Below are 21,126 nucleotides of genomic sequence, written 5' to 3' on the forward strand. Positions count from 1 at the left end.
CACACCATTGCAGTCTGAAAAGATATACTTGATATGATTTTGATCTTCCTAAATTTGTTAAGGCTTGTTCTGTGGCTGAATATATGATTTGTCCTGGGGAATGTTCTATGAGCATTTGAAAGGAATGTATATTCTGCTGCTATCGGATCAAATGTTCTGTATATGTCTATTAGGTCCATTTGGTCTAAAGTGTAGTTCAAGTTCATTGTTTCCTTATTAATTTTATGTTTGAATGATCTGTTCATTGTTGAAAGTGAGGTATTGAAATTCTCTACTATTATTGTATTGTAATCTTTCTCTCCCTTCAGATCTATTAATATTTGCTTTTCATATTTATATGCTCTGATGTTTGGTACACATACATTTGCAATTGTTACATCCTATTGATGAACTGATTTCTTTATAATTATATAATGATCTTACTTGCCCTTTTTACAGTTTTTGACTTAAAGTATATTTTGTCTGACATAATTATAGTTACCCCTGCTTTCTTTTGGATTCGGTTTATATGGAATATCTTTTTCTATCCCTTCGCCTTCATTCTATGTGTGTCCTTAAAGGTAAAGTGAATCTCTTGTATGCAGCATATAGTTGAATAATTTTTTAAAAATCCATTCAGCCATGCTATGTCTTTTGATTGGAGAATATAATTCATTTATATTTGAGATAATTATTGACAGGAAGAACTTATTGCTGCCACTTTGTTTATTACTTTCTGATTGTCTTGTAGATCCTTCTTTCATTTTGTTCTGGCATTATTTTCCTGATTTCATTAAATAGTTTATTTGTATTGTCTTGTAATTTGCTGAGCTTCTTTAAATACTTATTTTGAATTCTCTGTCGTGTAATCCATGGATCTCCAATTCTTTAGGGTCAGTTAGTGAAAGTTTATTGTGTTCTGTTAGTGGTATCACGTTTCCCTGATTCTTCATGTAGCCTTATAAATGAGTCTGCAAATTTCAAGAAGTAGTCACCTCTTCCAGACTTTATAGACTGGCTTTGGTAAGGAAAGACCCTCACCTGTGGGCGGCAGGGTTGAGGGACGGAGGCATGCCGGGGGCACTGTAGTACTGGGTCTAGTGTTGTGAGGTACCAAGCGTTGGGACATGTGGTGACTCCAAATCTGGGGGAGCATTCAGTCTTGCCATTTCAGGCAGCTGGAGTCTGTGATGTTGGCACCTGCTTAGTCCTTTGTGGCTGGGGCCAGCTGCAGGTGCACATGTAGCAGTGGGGGCCAGCAGCTTGCATATGCATAATTACAGAGGCCAGCTGCAGACCAGCAACACCATCTGCGTGCATGGCCAACTTCAGGCTGAGCTGGAGTGATGCATGCACATGTAGCTACAGGGACCAGCTTTGGGAACAAGCATAGTGTGGGGATAGGAGCTGGAGGGCATGGCCAACTGGTTATGCTCACCTAGTTGGGGGGGCCAGGCTAGCAGCTACTGCAATAGTCTGGCTACAGGAGCTAGTCTTGAGTGCATGCAGTGGTGAGGTTGGAGTCTGTGGTAGGGGGCTCCAAGGTTGTTTTCTAGCATACATGCAGTAGCTGCTCTGGGTCCCTGGCCCAGAGAACCTGTGGAGGCAGTATCTGGGGTGATTTCAAGGAGATGTGGTGACTTAGGCACCTAGGGAACATGAGGGCCACTTGGGTGGGTCGCTGGGCTGGGGTCACTGTGGCAGGAGCAGTCATGTTGCTCTGGGTGGCTCCAGCGGGGGACGGGAGACTCAGGCACCTGGAGATTGTGAAGGTGAAAAGAAATGCAGTGTCCTCAGTGGTGAAAACTGAGGGAGGTCCACTGCTTCTGTGCAGGCAGCTGGTTTCCTCAGCTGTGAAAACTGTAGGAACTTCTGCAGAATATGCTGTTGGGGTTCATGATAACAAACCCTGAGGGGTCCTCTGTGGTGAAAGCTGCAGGTGGTTGTGTGGTGGTCTTGAGAGCTGTTGAGTTCCTCAGCAGAAGTCTGCAGGAGTCCTGGGCTAAGCAGGACACTGGGGTTTGTGGTGACTTCCAGTGTGTGGCTGATCATAATACATTTGCTAAAAAATCAACCCAAATACTTTGGATATGCTTCTAAAGACACTTTATACACATATATGCAAATATACATATAATGCACACACACACAGAGCACACTGGCATTGTTGTTATGTTTGCCAATTGTATAGGTGAAAAGTAATATGTCATTGAAGTTGTCTCTTTTTTAAACCAAAACAAAATTTATTTTACCTGCACTCTTCAGTTATAGCAAAATCTTCCAAGTGCACACAGATGTACACATGTACACACACAAATGCACATTATAAACATCAACTTGTCGTTTTATACAAATGTTAGCATATTATAATACTGTTCTTGTTCTGCATTTGTCACCTAATAATGTATCTTGGCCATATTTCCTTAGTGATACATACAGAGCTTCACGGTTCATTTTTTAAAGGTGCATTGTAACAATTTATTTGGCCATTCCCCTACCAAATAGATTAAGATTATTTCTAACAGTAATCTGCTGTTATTTCTAACAGTAATCTGCTACTACTAACATTGTTGCCATGAATAAATGCATGCAAATATCATTTTGCAGGTGGTGAACATATCTGCAGGATATATTCCTTAAAGTAGAAATGCTGGATCAAATGTACGTACATTTGTAATACTGTTAAACTTCCCACCATGGGTTGTGTCAATTTACCCTTCTGCCAGCAGTGTAGGAGAGGGCCTGTTTCCCCATATGCTCGTTGTCATGGTGCATCTTGTTTGCCAGTTACATGGGTAGAAATGTAGTTGCTTTTGTTTTCTTTGAGAAGCCAGTATTGAATTTATTTTGCTCCTGTTCATCAACTTGAGCAAAATCTTCAAAAGTTAAAAGTACACTTCACTGCCTATTAAGTCAGCCATCATTTTTTTGGCCTCAGGGTCAAATCTGGCCTGGTGCCTGTTTTCTTTTCTCAAAATATAATTTTATTGAAGCATATCATATATGCACTCATTTCAAGTGTGCAATTCAATAATTTTTCAGCAAGTATATCAAGTTGTGTTCCACTACCTTAAATCAGTTTTAGAACATTCTATCACCCCAATAAGATTCTCTCATTTCCATTAATTGCTAATCCCTTTTCTCTCCCCTTCCCAGGTGTATTAGTCCATTCTCATGCTGGTATGAAGAAATACCCAACACTGAGTAATTTATGAAGTAAAGAGGTTTACTTGACTCACAGTTCCACATGGCTGGGAAGGCCTCAGGAAACTCACAATCATGGTGGAAGGGGAAGCAAACAGGTCCTTCTTCACATGGCAAGAGGAGAGAGAAGTGTCGAGCAAAGGGGGAAGAGTCCCTTATGGAGCCATCAAATCTTGTGAGAAGTCACTCGCTATCACGAGAACAGCATGACGGTAACTGCCTACATGATTCAATTACCTCCTAACAGGTCCAACCCAAAACAAATGGGCATTACGGGAACTACAATTCAAGATGAGATTTGGGTGGGGACACAACAAAAGTATCTCACCAAGCAAGCACTAATCTACTTTCTGTATCTACAGGTTTCCTTTTTCTAGACATTTCATATAAATGGAATCATAAAATATATAGTCCATCGTGTCTGGCTTCATTCACATTGCATAATGTTTTAATATGGCATAATGCTTTAAGTTCATTCACGTTGTAGCATGTATCAGATGTGCGTTCCTTTTTAATTGCCAAATAATATTAAGTTGCATGGATATACCATATTTTACCATATTCCCCAGTTGATATGCATTTAAGTTGTTTCAAATTTTTGGCAATTATGAGTAATGCTGCTATGAACATTCATCTACAAATGTTTTTGTGTGGATATATGTTTTCATTTCTTTTGGCTAGAGTCCTAAGAGAAGAATTGCTAGGTCCTTTGGTAAATTTATATTTTACTTTTAAGAAATTGGCATGATGTTTTCCAAAGTGGCAACATTTTATATTCCCACTAGCAATGTATGAGGGTTCCCTTTTCTCCACATCTTCATCCACATTTTGATTACCCTAATGACTAATAACGTTGAACATCTTTTCATGTTCTTACTAGCCATCCAGATATCTTCCTTTGTGAATTGTCTGTTCAAGTCTTTTGCCTGTGTTTTGATTGAACTGTCTTCTTACTGAGGTGTAAGAGTACTTTGTATTTTCTGGCTGTAAGTTCTTTAGCAGGTAGGTATTCTGCAAATATCTTCTCCCAGTCTGTTACTTGTATTTTCATTTTCTTTTTTTTTTTTTTTTTTTTTTTTGAGACGGAGTCTTGCTCTGTCACCCGGGCTGGACTGCAGTGGCCGGATCTCAGCTCACTGTAAGCTCTGCCTCCCGGCCTCAGCCTCCCGAGTAGCTGGGACTACAGGCGCCGCCACCACGCCCGGCTAGTTTTTTTGTATTTTTTAGTAGAGACGGAGTTTCACCGTGTATTTTCATTTTCTTAATGGTATCTCTTGAAGTGCAAAAGTTTTGCATTTTGTTAGATTCAATTGATCAATTTCATCTGTCAGTGTAGTTTTAATTTGCATTTCTCTTACATGTGTGAGGTTGTTCATCTTTTCAGATGTTGAACATCTTTTATTATGTTTCGAATTCATTTTAGTTTTCTCTTTCTGAGAACTGTCTATTCATATCCTTTTGCTGATTTTTGTATTGGGTTATTAATCTTTTCTTATAGAGCTGTAGGGGTTCCTTACATATTAGAAGAAAGGTCTCTTGTCTGTGATACTTATCACAAAAAATTCTCTCAGGGTGTCATCTGTCATTTCCCTTACTTGGGGTCATTTTTTCCATGTAGGATTAAAACAATTTTGTGTGTGTAGTTGAATTTATCAATTTTTTTCTGCTATGATTCCTGGGTTTGCACCATAGTTAGAAGGATCTTTCCCATTCTAAGGTTATGACATATTTCTTTCTTAGCTTCTTCTAGTCCTTTTGTGTTTTTGTTTTGTTTTATACGTAAGTGTTTGATCCACCTGGAATCATTCCAAAGTAAAGTATAAAGAGTTAGGAATTTAATTTTCTTTTTTCTTAGATGACCACCTGGCTCTTCTTATACCATTTATTTCCTTTTTTTCCTTTCACATTTGAGATGCTGTCTTTATTATAAATTTCCATATGTATTTGGGTCTATTTCTTGATTTTCCGTTCTTTTCAATTGATGTGCCTTTTCAGCCTTTTGTCTGTGCCAGTGGGCTCCTAAGAATATGTTTTCATACCTGGCAAAGCTAGTTCCTCCTCATTATGCTTCATTTTCCAAATTCCACTGGTTATTCTTGGTTATTTGCTTTCTACTTAAAGTTTAGTTTGGTCATCCTCCCTGCGTCCTCCCTGCCAATGCCCCAATATAATGCTATTGGTATTTTTATTTGGATCATATTATGTTTATAGATGATGTTTAGGAGTCAAGGTATGTATGGTGTTGAGCATTCCTACCTAAGAGCACGATATGCTTTTCCATTTCTTCGCATCCCTCAGGAGTGTTGTAAGCTTTTCTTCACGTAGAGTGTACATTTATCATTAAGCTTATTCCTGGGCATTTTATCTTTGCATTGTTGGTGTTGTAAATGGTCTCTTACATTATATTTTCTAGCTAGCTACTGTTTGTATGCACAACAGCGACTGCTTTCTGCATATTAATTTTGTAATCACTCCATCTTGCTTCTCATATTATTTAAAGTAGTTTATAGTTTATTCTCTTTGCTTTTTTGCTCTTTAGTTATTCAATGCTTTTCTAAATATTGAACATATGTGCAAAAGGTGATCATTTGCCTCTTCCGTTCCCCTTTAGAACACTAGAAAGGGGATATATTGTTTAGTAGCTCCTATGGGACCTTGTTAAATAATAGTAGTGATGATGACTATTCTTGAATTTTTCCTGACACTCATTAGTGGAAATGTTTCTAGTGAATTTTTTTAAGCATGACACTTGGTTTTGAACTAAGAAATATTTTATAATGTTCAACAAGTATCCATCTATTCCAATTTTGTAGAGTTCTATTTTTAAATATCAAGAATGGATGTTAAATTTGTAAAATGCCCTTGCAACCTCCATAGTCAGAAACTTATGGTTTTCCCTTTTGGATTTTTAAATACAAGGCAGTGCATTCACAGACATCCTTAACCCAAACCATTCTTGCATCCTGGAATAATCACCACTTGTGGTGTTTTACTAGTTTAATGTGGTGCTGGTTTTAGTGTGCTAATACTTTAGTTAAAATGTTTGTGTTAATACTTGTAACGCAGACAGATCTGTGTCTTTTTTTTTTTGTTCCATTTTTTCTTTTTGGGTTTTGTATCAATGTTATGCTCGTTTCAAAAAAAGTATTTGTATTATTTTTGTGTTTTATTACTATATATTTCACCTGGTACGTACACTGTTATAATGATAATGCTTGGTCTACTCTCTCTTCATACTATGGCTACAATGGCTACTATTACTGCTACTATTAACATTAGTAACAACTGTGATGATTTTCTGAAGGGTTTCGACGTGCCAAGCTCTGTTCTAAGTATCTCACATGTATTGTCTCATTTAATTATTACCTCAGTGCAGGGAGGTAGGTGTTGCCAGTAACCTCTACTTACAGATGAGAAAACTGAATCGGCGGGTGTGGGGATGAAGCTTGCCTAAGGTTGCAGGTCTAGTGTGTGGCGGAACTGTGATTTGTAATCACCATGCCGTTCTGACTCTTCAATCATCTGTCTTTCAAGGCTAAGCTGCTTTGTGGTCTCCTCTGTTCTCTCTCAATGTGTTAACCAGACATTCTCAATTTTCTTTTGACTAGTAGTTTTTAATGTTTCTCATGGCAATTTAGATGTTCTACCAACATTCTTAATCCTATAATCGCTACCTTTCTAACTGAACATAAAATGTGTCTGGATGTTTGCCATGGACTTCCAAGGCACAAATTGTGCCTGGCAATTTAGCTGGCGGGACAACACCTAAACACATAAAAAAAGTGAAACAACTCCAAATCAAAATGACAATCACTCAAGGCAGGGCTTGACAAACTGCCAAATAATAGGGTCAATATTTAGTGCTCATGGAATTCAGGGGAGGAGGGAGGAGTCCTGTGGAGGGCTGAGGCGGCCTTTGGGAGCGGAGGTTGGTTTCCGATGGAGAAGTGAAGGAAGAGCAATTCCTGTGTGCTTAACTTTGAGGGCTCTTGGAGGGGAGCACAGGGACAAAGGGAGGCCGACAGCAGGGTCGGTCCCTTGAAGTCCTGAAACCCTGAGCGACAGCCTGGTTTTTACTGCTGCAGAGAACTTTATGTTACTTAACGAATTCCCTGTTAAAGAACATCAGGCTGTTTTCTTCTTTGTCAATGCAATAAACAAGGCAGACGTGAACAGCATCCATGGCAGGGGTCAGCAAATTATGGTGCATGGGCCAGCTCTGGCCGGCCGCCTGCCCATTTTTGAAATGCAGTGTGACTGGAACACAGCCATGCCCATCATTTACATGTTGTCTATGGCTTCTCTGATGCCTGTATTAGTCCATTCTCACATTGCTATAAAGAACTGCCTGAGACTGGGTAATTTATAAAGAAAAGGGGTTTAATTGACTCACAGTTCTGCATGGCTGGGGAGGCATCAGGAAACTTACAATCATGGTGGAAGGGGAAGCAAGCATATCTTACGTGGTGGCAGGAGAAAGAGAGAGAGAGAGCACAAAGGGGGAAGTGCCCCTTATGAAACCATCAGATCTTGTGAGAACTCACGATCACAAGAATAGTCTGGGGGAACCACCCCCATCAGGTCTCTCCCTTGACATGTGGGGATTTGAGATGAGATTTGGGTGGGGACACAGAGACAAAGTATACCAATGCCATATTGGCAGAGTTGAGTAGTGCCAGGAGAGAATGTATGTGCCACAACCTAAAATATTTACTATTTGTCCCTTTACAAAAAAAGGATGTTGACCTCTGACTTATGACAACTTCTCTTATTATTATTTCTTTAGTATAAATTCCTCAAAGAGCATTTATGAGCAAAGCACACACACATGAAAAGTTTTGATATTCATTTGATCCACGTTCCTTAAAAATGTCATGCTAATTTACATATCCAGTAGCAATGTATGACAGTGACTTTTTCCCACATGCATACCAACTCCAGTCATTACAATGACTTAAAATTTTTACCAGTCCTATAGGTGAAAAGAGATATGGCAACATTACTTTATACATTTATTTGCCAGGGAGTTTTAAAATTTTTTCTTATGTTAAATTCCTTTTCCAAACACATTCGAAAGCTAGCAGAAGGCAAGAAATAACTAAGATCAGAACAGAACTGAAGGAGATAGAGACACAAAAAACCCTCCAAAAAATCAATGAATCCAGGAGTTGGTTTTTTGAAAAGATCAACAAAATTGACAGACCACTAGCAAGACTAATAAAGAAGAAAAGAGAGAAGAATCAAATCGACGCAATTAAAAATGATAAAGGGGATATCACCACCGACCCCACAGAAATACAAACTACCATCAGAGAATACTATAAACACCTCTATGCAAATAAACTGGAAAATCTAGAAGAAATGGATAATTTCCTGGACACTTACACTCTTCCAAGACTAAACCAGGAAGAAGTTGAATCCCTGAATAGACCAATAGCAGGCTCTGAAATTGAGGCAATAATTAATAGCCTACCAACCAAAAAAAGTCCAGGACCAGATGGATTCACAGCTGAATTCTACCAGAGGTACAAGGAGGAGTTGGTACCATTCCTTCTGAAACTATTCCAATCAATAGAAAAAGAGGGAATCCTCCCTAACTCATTTTATGAGGCCAACATCATCCTGATACCAAAGCCTGGCAGAGACACAACAAAAAAAGAGAATTTTAGACCAATATCCCTGATGAACATCGATGCAAAAATCCTCAATAAAATACTGGCAAACCGGATTCAGCAACACATCAAAAAGCTTATCCACCATGATCAAGTGGGCTTCATCCCTGGGATGCAAGGCTGGTTCAACATTCGCAAATCAATAAACATAATCCAGCATATAAACAGAACCAAAGACAAGAACCACATCATTATCTCAATAGATGCAGAAAAGGCTTTTGACAAAATTCAACAGCCCTTCATGCTAAAAACGCTCAATAAATTCGGTATTGATGGAACGTACCTCAAAATAATAAGAGCTATTTATGACAAACCCACAGCCAATATCATACTGAATGGGCAAAAACTGGAAAAATTCCCTTTGAAAACTGGCACAAGACAGGGATGCCCTCTCTCACCACTCCTATTCAACATAGTGTTGGAAGTTCTGGCTAGGGCAATCAGGCAAGAGAAAGAAATCAAGGGGATTCAGTTAGGAAAAGAAGAAGTCAAATTGTCCCTGTTTGCAGATGACATGATTGTATATTTAGAAAACCCCATTGTCTCAGCCCAAAATCTCCTTAAGCTGATAAGCAACTTCAGCAAAGTCTCAGGATACAAAATTAATGTGCAAAAATCACAAGCATTCTTATACACCAGTAACAGACAAACAGAGAGCCAAATCAGGAATGAACTTCCATTCACAATTGCTTCAAAGAGAATAAAATACCTAGGAATCCAACTTACAAGGGATGTGAAGGACCTCTTCAAGGAGAACTACAAACCACTGCTCAGTGAAATCAAAGAGGACACAAACAAATGGAAGAACATACCATGCTCATGGATAGGAAGAATCAATATCGTGAAAATGGCCATACTGCCCAAGGTAATTTATAGATTCAATGCCATCCCCATCAAGCTACCAATGAGCTTCTTCACAGAATTGGAAAAAACGGCTTTAAAGTTCATATGGAACCAAAAAAGAGCCCGCATCTCCAAGACAATCCTAAGTCAAAAGAACAAAGCTAGAGGCATCACGCTACCTGACTTCAAACTATACTACAAGGCTACAGTAACCAAAACAGCATGGTACTGGTACCAAAACAGAGATATAGACCAATGGAACGGAACAGAGTCCTCAGAAATAATACCACACATCTACAGCCATCTGATCTTTGATAAACCTCAGAAAAACAAGAAATGGGGAAAGGATTCCCTATTTAATAAATGGTGCTGGGAAAATTGGCTAGCCATAAGTAGAAAGCTGAAACTGGATCCTTTCCTTACTCCTTATACAAAAATTAATTCAAGATGGATTAGAGACTTAAATGTTAGACCTAATACCATAAAAATCCTAGAGGAAAACCTAGGTAGTACCATTCAGGACATAGGCATGGGCAAAGACTTCATGTCTAAAACACCAAAAGCAACAGCAGCAAAAGCCAAAATTGACAAATGGGATCGAATTAAACTAAAGAGCTTCTGCACAGCAAAAGAAACTACCATCAGAGTGAACAGGCAACCTACAGAATGGGAGAAAATTTTTGCAATCTACTCATCTGACAAAGGGCTAATATCCAGAACCTACAAAGAACTCAAACAAATTTATGAGAAAAAACAAACAACCCCATCCAAAAGTGGGCAAAGGATATGAACAGACAGTTCTCAAAAGAAGACATTCATACAGCCAACAGACACATGAAAAAATGCTCATCATCACTGGCCATCAGAGAAATGCAAATCAAAACCACAATGAGATACCATCTCACACCAGTTCGAATGGCGATCATTAAAAAGTCAGGAAACAACAGGTGCTGGAGAGGACGTGGAGAAATAGGAACACTTTTACACTGTTGGTGGGATTGTAAACTAGTTCAACCATTATGGAAAACAGTATGGCGATTCCTCAAGGATCTAGAACTAGATGTACCATATGACCCAGCCATCCCATTACTGGGTATATACCCAAAGGATTATAAATTATGCTGCTATAAAGACACATGCACACGTATGTTTATTGCAGCACTATTCACAATAGCAAAGACTTGGAATCAACCCAAATGTCCATCAGTGACAGATTGGATTAAGAAAATGTGGCACATATACACCATGGAATACTATGCAGCCATAAAAAAGGATGAGTTTGTGTCCTTTGTAGGGACATGGATGCAGCTGGAAACCATCATTCTTAGCAAACTATCAGAAGAACAGAAAACCAAACACCGCATGTTCTCACTCATAGGTGGGAACTGAACAATGAGATCACTTGGACTTGGGAAGGGGAACATCACACACCGGGGCCTATCATGGGGAGGGGGGAGGGGGGAGGGATTGCATTGGGAGTTATACCTGATGTAAATGACGAGTTGATGGGTGCAGCACACCAACATGGCACAAGTATACATATGTAACAAACCTGCACGTTATGCACATGTACCCTACAACTTAAAGTATAATAATAATAAATAAATTAAAAAAAAAATTCCTTTTCATATTATTTGCCTTCTTTTTTATTGGGATGTTCCAATTTCTGTTATTATTTTCTGAGAAATATTTATACATGAAAAATACCCATTATCACATATGTTGCAAATGTTTTCCTCAGTTATCATATAACTTGAACTTCATTTGTGATTTTTTTTGGCCATTTTGCTATTTGAGTTTTATGTAGTTATGTATATGGGCAGATTCTCTTCATGGTGTTTGCCTAGGGTGCCATGCTTATGAAACTTTTCTCCAGTTCAAACAATTTCTTAAGTAATTTGTGGCTTAACATTTTTACATGTAAATATTTAATTCATCTGAAATTTGTTTTATATAATAAGGAAGGCTCTACTTGATTTTGCCAAATGGTGAGCCAGTTACTACTAAATAGTATTATTTATTAGTCTGTCCTTCCCCATTTATTTGAAATGTCATCAGTATACTACTGAGTTCTGATACATATACCTGACTAAGTTTCCAAGCACACTATTCTAAAGTCAGACTCGAGTTTGAATCTCAGCTCCACAACAAATTTGGCCAAATTTTTGATCTTCATAGTTTGGAAGAATTAAATAAGTTGACTTATATCAAGTGCTTGCATGGTACTTGGCACAGAATATTTGTCCAACAAATGTTATCTGTTATTTTTGTTGTTATCTGTCTATTCATTTTCCAGCATTGTGGTGTTTTTGGCTACTTTATATCTTTATAATTTGTTTTATTTCAATATGGAAAGTTCCCTATTATAGTTTTAAAAAAACTTTTGGGATATTTCCATGCATTTATTCCTCAGATACTTGAAAATAATTATGTCAATAAAAACTTGTTTTAATTTTAACTAGAATTGCACTAACGTCATAGAATAATAAAAAGTACGTATTTATACTTTATTGAGTCTTTTTATCCAAATAAATAATTATTCAGTCTATCATTCAAGTCTTCTTTTATCTTCTTCAGTGAGATTCTGTCAGTGTAATTCTGTTCAATTTTGTATAATTTGTCAATATAATTTCTTGTTAAATGTATTGGGTTTCCTAGGGAGATAATTACATGATCTTAAAACAATGATAAAATTCTCACTTTAAAATCTTTATCACTTCTTTCCTTTTTCTTATTTGTCTGGCATTTTTTAGAATGTCCAAGGAAATATTCACCAATAGTTCTGATAGCAACTATTCTTTTCTTGATTTTGACATTTTGTTTCAACAGATTTAACCTAACAATTTTATTTCCTTAAAAAAGAAAACATTTTTAATTTAATTTAAAAAATTAGAGACTATGTTCTCATGGCTGTAAAATTAATATTATCATTATTAAGAAAAACAAAATATATATTGAGCACTTACTATGCACTCATTTCTATGATTTTAAAGAATCTTAAAATATGGCTCTTGCCCTTAGAAGGTTTATAATCTCATGGAGAAGATAAGCCTTCTGTTCTTTTGTTCAGCAAACATTTGTTGAATGTTTACATATGCAAATTAAAAGTCCTTCCTCTTGAGAAGTTGACAGGCTAAGGAAGAGATAAAGCATGCACATGAATGTTATGATACAAGCTTGTAAATGGTGAACCAGCTTAATAGAAATTCAAATAAAATGCTGTATGTTTGAAGGCCCCCTGCATTAAAAGAAAGGTGTCCATGTGAAGTAGCATAGGGTAAACGTCAAATGAGTGATGTTAATAGCACAGGGCTTTACAGGAAGGGTTAGTCACCCAGGTTGTGGGCAGTTGGGGAAAATTTTACTCAGGAGATAAGACAAATTGTCCTTATTGATTTTCACTTTGACAATGTCTCTAATGCCTTGTCATTGAGTATAATGCAAATCTTCTCTTGGTTTCTATGCTAAATACTATGAAGCTAAGAAGAATATTCCTATTCCTAGTTTATGAAGACATTTAAAAAATAGTTTTAAATGTCAATTTCATCAAATGTCACTGAAGCATCTACAGAGATGATCAAAGGTGTTTCACTCGAAAAACATTAATAAGACAAGGAGCTGGGTCTTGACAGGGGAGCAGGAGCTAAGCAGAAGGGCGCCCAGAACTCAGGAAGAGCATGGCACACCCAAAGGAGCAGCGGCATGAGCCAGGAGCACAGGTGAGTGGACTGCTGGAGCCAAGGGCCTGCTGAGGGGGTGAGGCATGGAGATGAGAGGGAGAGGGAAGCTGGGACCAGAACACAAAGGGCTCCTGGAGCCAACCTACTCAGAATTTACTAAGAAAACAACCTTCACACATCATCACATCTCCTTCAAAGATAAGATGGGGAAAAAAAAGAACTCATTTTGAATAAATATGAAAGTACATACAATGATGAACACCCAAAAGTATTTCCATGTAAATATATATAGGAAAATAAACAAGACCTAGTAAGGCTATAAATTCATTAATTTTAAAGTTTAAAGAAATGCCATTTGATATATTTACACTTTATTTCTCAAGCATATTTGTACCTGTTGTATGGTCTTGTTAGAAAAAATAATAGCTGAGCCTCCTTCTTCAATGTCAGGGTAGTCAGGAAATGTCCCGGTTAAATTTCTGCAGGAAAAAAATAGCAAATTAAAATAGAAATGAAGTCCTCTCCTGTTATATACCCCATTTAATTTATTTGCTTAAGTTCATTTAAATGAGTGATGGTCATTAAGGGTGGACGGTTCCCGGTAAATCAAGGGCCGGGCATGGTGTCTTGAAGAAACTGAAGGTACTGATGGCATTCAGTAGCAGGTTTCCTTCCTCTAGAGAATTGTTAGTCTGATGCAAACATCTCTCTTTAAAACAGTTTGTACTTTTTTTCCTCCTTTTTTTTTTTTTAATGTTGAGATGCTCTGTGTTTGAGTTAAGAATGAAGACAGAAGCACAAATCATTTCTTCCTGTTTAAAATTGAGAATAAACACAGGATTTTGAAACTAAACAGAAGGACAGAGTTGTCGAAATTACACAGTTAGTAATAACGTGTGAAATACCCACCCATGGTTTAGGTTTTAGTTAAGTCTGAGGCCCTATGTTTTATGGGTTCCAAATAGTATTATTTTTCCATAACCACATTTTAAAAAAGCAGACTTTGAAATTTAGTGTTGAGAATTTCAGAAGGGATAGGTAGTTAGTATTCTTAAAAGAAACTGACTTTGACATGAAAGTTATATTTATTGTATGTAAGACTACCTGCCAAGTTAGTTGCATTAATTCACAGAAGTACAGAATCTGAGGTTTAGAGGTGACCACCATGTTTAAAATGGCTCTTAAGAAACTGGTTCCCAAACTTTTGGCCTTAGAAGCCCTTTATATTCTTATTAATTTTTGAGGATCCCAAAGAGTTTTTGCCAGATAAGTTATAGCTATCGATAATTTACTGTGTTAAATATTAAATCTGCCTGGGTGCAGTGTTTCACACCTGTAATCCCAACACTTTGGAAGGCTGAGGTGGGAGGATCACTTGAGTCCAGGAGTTTGAGGCTGCAGTGAGCCATGACTGCACTGCTGCACTCCAGACTGGGTGACAGAACTAGATCCTATCTCCAAAATAAACAAATAATTAAAGCTTAGAAATTTACAAAATATATATTTTAGTTAATTTAAAAATAAAGTAAGCTCATTATATGTTAACATAAATAACATTTTCTGGATAATAAGTATATTTTCCAAAACTAAAAGAAAAGAGTAGCGAGAAGAGTGTCACAGCTTTGCATCTTTTCAAGTCTCTTTTGTGTCTGGCTAAACGGTAACTACCTGGATGCTTATATCTGTTTCTGCACTCTGTGGAAATCTTTTGTTTTGGTTGAAACGTAGGAAGAAAATCTGGCTTCACATGGATGAGTACATAGAGCAAGAAGAAGTATTTTAATAGCCCTTTTAGCTAACTGTGAATATTCTGCTTTGATACTACACCACAGCTAGACAACTAGTAGCTTCCTACAGGCTAGCTGTGATGTGGAATCTGAACCTGTATCAACAAACTTTCTCCCTCCCTGTCACATGAAAATCCGTGGATCTGTCTTGTGCCTGGAATAGACCTTTTACCCATGCATGATTTTGTGTCCTCAGGTCTTGGTCACTGGAAAACAATGGTTTGCAGAATTATGTGGGTCTTCCCGCAGTTGATACATTTCATTATATTGAAAATCGCATTCATTAATAATACCACAGATCTTATAATGGAAGGTCTAAGTCATGGGAACCTCTCCAACTCATAGGAGTGAATACAAATTTTCTAAAATCATAATTTTTTTTTCTGGAAAGCTCAAATTTTACCATTGGCAACAACTATTGCTGATGGTTTCTTCTTCTTCAGGTTCATCTGATTCACTTTTGAGGAAAGTCTCCCCAAAACCCAAAGTCCAGAGTTTGTCAGTTGTTTTCTCAAGGGACAAATGACATTCCGTTAAGAAGTGGCTGGTTCAACTCAGGCTGAAACACCTCACAGGTGCTTCTTGGAGACAATCTTCACACTTTGGTGTGCAGCAGAAGGGATTTATAAGCACTGCTGATTCTGTCACATAGAATGTTAAAAAGCTATGTGTTTCAAAGGTCAAGTCTGAATAATATTATTTTTTATTGCATCCTCAAGAACATTGTCAAATAAAATAAAAGTTGAAGGAAAAATAATAATTTTAAGTTCTGGGGTACAAGAGCAGGATGTGCAGGTTTGTTACGTAGGTAAATGTGTGCCTTGGTGGTTTGCTGCACAGATCCACCCATCGCCTTAGTATTAAGCCCAGAGTACATTAGCTATTCTTCCTGATGCTCTCCCTCCCGCCACACGCCTGCCCCAACAGGCCCTCCCCATGTGTCCAATTATGTTGATCCCTCCATGTGTGTCGTTTCCCTTCATGTGTCTGTGGGGGACACAGGGTTCTCACTGTTCTCACTGTTCAGCTCCCACATATGAGTGAGAACATGCAGTGCTTGGTTTTCTGTTCCTGCATTAATTTACTGAGGATAACGGCTTCCAGCTCCATCTATGTCCCTGCAAAGGACATGATCTCATTCCTTTAATATTCCATGGTGTATATGTACCACATTTTCTTTATCTGGTCTACTACCAATGGGCATTTGAGTTAATTCCATGTATTTGCTATTGTGAATGGTGCTGCAATGAACATATGCATGCAGGTATCTGTATAATACAATGATTTTTACTCCTTTGGCTATGTACCCAGTAATGGGATTGCTAGGTCAAATGGTATTTCTGCCTCTGGATCTTTAAGGAATCGTCACACTGTCTTCCACAGTTCCTTTCCACATTCCCTTCTCTCTGCAACCTTGCCAGCATCTGTTGTTTCCAGACTCTTTAATTGCCATTCTGACTGGTGCGAGATGGTATCTCATTGTGATTTTGATTTGCACTTCTCTAATGATCAGTGATGTTGAGCTTTTTTTCATATATTTGTTGGTCATAAGAATTTTTTTTTTTGAAAAGTGTCTGTTCATGTCTTTTGCCCACTTTTTAATGTTTTTTTTTCTTGTATATTTGTTTAAGTTCCTTGCAGAATCTGGATATTAGACCTTTGTCAGATATACAGATTGCAATTTTTTTCTCCCATTCTGTAGATTGTCTGTTCATTCTGATGAGTCTCTTCTGCTGTGCAGAAATTCTTAGTTTAATTAGATCCCATTTGTCAATTTTTGCTTTTGTTGCAATTGCCTTTGGCGTTTTCAACATGAAATCTTTGCCTATGCCTATGTCTTGAATGGTATTGCCTAGATTAAATAAAATTCTTTTTAAAGGCGGTGTATGGCAGTAAAGTCTACAGTGACTTCTGTGCTGGAGCTGGTGGCTTGATTCCTGGGTCAGCAGATCTGCCCTGCTACTATTGTACCATTGGTGCCAATGTCAAGAAAGCAAAAATAGCAAGCAATGTCTTGGTATTCATTTGAAAGCAGTTCGGTTTTTGGATCCCCTGAACAGGTCTTGAAGGCCCCCAGGAGTCCTGGGACACACTTTGAGAGCCAGGGGCCCTGGGGACTGGGACACACTTAGAGAGCCATTCCCTTGGCCACTGCTTAAATGCTTCCCATGATGGTGAGCTCACTCCCCCGAAGCAGCCCATCCACTTCTGGATACTTCCTGACACTGCACTGTCATCTCACTCCCTGGGCCACTGAGCCACCCTCTGGGGCCAAACAGAACTTGATTCTTTTTCTACACAGGAGTTACTTTGGCGGGATCACTCACTTACTCCGCCATCCATCCAAGCTTTCATTTATATAGTCAACCAACAAATATCTGTTTAGTCCCAACTAGATTCTAGATGCAGCGATGGGAGACAGAGATCTGACATTCAAAGATGGCAGAGGTTGCCCTCACGCAGCTCACATTTCACAATCATATGGCCGATGCGGATATTGCGCCCCAGGTGGTGCTTGTTCACATGACTCATGTCTGAAACCTTGTTAAACTGACCACGATCTGCCTCAGACCCGTGCATCGCCCAGCCTGGACAGGGCTTAGAGAGAAACCATGAATACATTAGGAGTCAAAACGACAGCGCTGTTTCTTTCAGTCCCAATCACATTATTCCTCCAATAACCACTTTTACAAGGAACTCCACTGCATAATTTTATTTTCATATTGTAAAGTTTGAGTGTTTTTGAGGACTCAAAACAAACTTAGTGACATATGAAAAAGCAAAAAGAATTTACATATGTCATTTCTAACATGGAATTCTTAATTATGGAACACATCGATGGTCATACTAAGATTTAATAATATTATGTTATCATGGTGCTTTTGGTAAAGATAATATTAAATATATCATTTATTTAATTTTAGACAGAGTCTTGCTCTGTCGCCCAGGCTGGAGTGCAGTGGTACAATATTGGCTCACTGCGACCTCTGCCTTCTGGGTTCAAATGATTCTCAGGCCTCAGCCTCCCGAGTAGCTGGGACTACAGGTGTGCACCACCACGCTTGACTATTTTTTTTTGTATTTTTAGTAGAGATAGGGCTTCACCATGCTGGCCAGGCTGGTCTCAAACTCCTGACCTCAGGTGATCTGCCTGCCCCAGTCTCCCAAAGTGCTGGGATTATGGGCGTGAGCCACTCTGCCCGGGCTATTTTTAACAGATGAACATATTTAGTTTTCCTTTGACATGTTAGTTTATATAGTCAGTCATAATCTGAAATTTAATTAGTCTTATCCTTAAAGAATGAAAAAAAAAACTATTGTAGGGTACACATTAAAAATATAAAATTTGTGTCTAGAAAGTGACAATGTGCCTGAGAGCTCTTTATCACACATACACAGACACATCCACACATGCTTGTGCAAACAGATGGGTGTGCACTATCCCTTTCTTGCTCACTGCACTCCGTCTGTCCCTCCAGTGGGTGGCTAGCAGGCCTCTGTTCACACAGAGGTTGGACCCCCAGTGTGATACTCCCAGGGTGCCCTGACTTCGCACTGACAGAGTCTCTCCTTGGCCCCTTCCCTGTGACTTGGCCACTTAGAGCATGTTAAGAGAGACAGTTATGAGTTCTATTTTATGTTCCTGAGACTTTACCCCCTTGGCTGTTGTATTTCTCCCTCCCCGCATTTTCAGCTGTGTCCTGTGACACAAACAGGAACCTATCCTGACATCCGACCGAGCCTCCTCAGAGTCAAGGCACAGTTGGTCCCGCTCCTGCTGTTAATTGTAAGGAAGCTGTGAGGTGATGAGTGCTCTGTGCTTTGGGTTCAGTGCGCTGCATGAGGTGTAAAACCTTCAGGGGAGAGAGGGCTGATGATCACAGACCAGTGAACGGAAAATATTTGGCTCCCACGATGTTTCCAGTGTAAACAGATGGGGTCAGCGGCACTGACTGCAGGTGACTGCCCACCTGGGGACTTCCCCAGGAGTAACTCAGGAACCCAGATTACACGGTGTCAGGAAGACAGTTCTCTCGGTTACAAGCGGAAACCAAAGTCTCTGCTTTTTGTGGAACCTGATTCCTCTGAGCCGCCCTCTTGCCCTAATGGGCACTTACCCTGTCTTTGTTTTCCCGGGGTCTCAGGCCCCTGGAGAGGCATAGGCTGTCCTCTGGACGCTTGGACACACATGTTCACCAACCGTGGTGCCTGGGACCCACAGGCCGAATGCCTGGAAAACCCTCTGCTGTGCTTAGGGCTGCCACATGGTGTGGGCATCCATAGTATTCAAACAACTGGATTTGCAAAACGCTGGGCTCTGGGCCCTGGACAGGCCCTGCCAGCCACACATACCTCAGGGCTCAGGCACTGTCTGCCCATGTGTCCCAGGGAGAGGGGAGAGGGGAGCCACCACCTTCAAGAGCCGATTCGTCCCCCTCGGACCCGTCTTGCCACTTCCCCTGACTGTGGCTGCTGGGCCTGGGGTCTCTTGGGCCCTTGGCATCTCCCACCTCATGCTCCTGGGGACCCTCTCCTCCTTCCGTGCCTCATCCTAGTCGGACCCTCCCCCGTAGATCTGCAGGACGCTCGGGTCTCACTCACTGAACAAACTCACAGCCTCCTGAGCTCCCAGCCTCCTCCAGTGACTCTCTCATCTCTGTCTCCTTCCCAGGCTGGCTCTTCAAGAATTCTTCATGGTCCCTGTCTCCATTAAAGTAGCTCTCACTAGGGATGATGGGCTGTGCTGCGCCTCCCGCCCCATCATAGTCACATGCAGACTTCCCAGCTGCCACTACCTCAGGATGCGACCGGGTTGGAAACAGGGTCACTGCAGAAGGAACTGGCAGAGGTGTGGTCATGCTGAAGTAGGAGGGCCCCATCCAGTCGGGCTGGTGTCCTCGTGAGAAGAAGAAATGAAGGGAAGACGCTGTGAAGAGACGCTGAGAGATGGTGCAGAGAGAGGCCTGGACAGAAAGGTCCTTGGTGCCAGAAAGGTTAGGGGTTGCTGTGTTACAGATTTCCTTATCTCCTCCACGACAGCATCAGCCACGTGATGGGACTTACGTTTTAAGAGGATCACTCCTACAGAGGAGTGTCGTCCCTAAGAAAGGCACCAGCATTTGCTTGTAGGTGACCAAATGTTGACTAATGGTTCAGAAATACTTGAGAAACCTACAACAGTCTTATCAAATCAGCATCCACTTCCCACACTTTGTGTTCCCGGGTGATCTTTGCCTTTCTTGTTTCTCCTCTTGTTTTGTTCTGTAGATTTGGGTGAAATGAGAGTCCTCATACAGATAGTCCAGGTTATATTTTTCATGCAACCACGTGATGAGTTCCATTTTTCTGCATCACTGGTTCCATTTGGTGGTTTGCATGCCCAATCGAAGAGTCGGCTTGGACCTTGCCTGTTGCGGCAATCTGAGAGCAAATGAGAGCTGGCTGATGGAGGGTCGGGGAGAACGGATTCAGGAATGACATTGTAGCGCACGCTGCACATCAACTTTGTAAATCAGCAAAACGATGAAAGTTCGCAGATAATCAAGTGGCTTTGGAATTAAGATTTGAAGTATAATTGAGGGAAAGCTGCAATTTAAATAATTATTATGCACAAAAGCAGCATATTTAACATAATGATTTTGCAGAGGATTTTGTGTTAAAATTGTTTTAATTAGGAAAGATCTCTGCATCTATTAAAGTACTTTACAAACTGCAAAGAGAAACCGAGATAATCATCCCCTAAAAGCTTAACATCCTTCCTTTTTCTCCACCCCAAAGATACACACCTCAGTAAGATCATCGGCTGTGAGATGACAGGGAAATTACTTTATTTGATCAAAAAACATACTATACACGATAATTAGGGAAGACTTCTCTGATATGATGGCATTTGAGCAAAACCTTAAAGCAAGTGAAGGAATGTGCCACTTGGTGTATTTTTAATTATTTACTTATTTTTGA

The 21,126-nt window shown here is 39.6% G+C and overlaps 1 protein-coding gene across 5 annotated transcripts in view; it reads right to left on the bottom strand.

Moving 5' to 3' along the window:
- Positions 1-21,126, bottom strand: part of DRC11 (dynein regulatory complex subunit 11) — a 168,349-nt gene that overhangs the window by 88,168 nt on the left and 59,055 nt on the right. For all 5 annotated transcript variants that reach the window (XM_038001338.2, XM_038001337.2, XM_038001335.2 and 2 more), the window contains one exon: positions 13,773-13,857. In XM_038001338.2, coding sequence (XP_037857266.1) covers positions 13,773-13,857 — 85 coding nt within the window. The remainder of the gene's footprint in view (positions 1-13,772; positions 13,858-21,126) is intronic.

The sequence above is a fragment of the Chlorocebus sabaeus genome, chromosome 10 (genome assembly GCF_047675955.1).
Source record: "Chlorocebus sabaeus isolate Y175 chromosome 10, mChlSab1.0.hap1, whole genome shotgun sequence".
Lineage (NCBI taxonomy): Eukaryota > Metazoa > Chordata > Mammalia > Primates > Cercopithecidae > Chlorocebus > Chlorocebus sabaeus.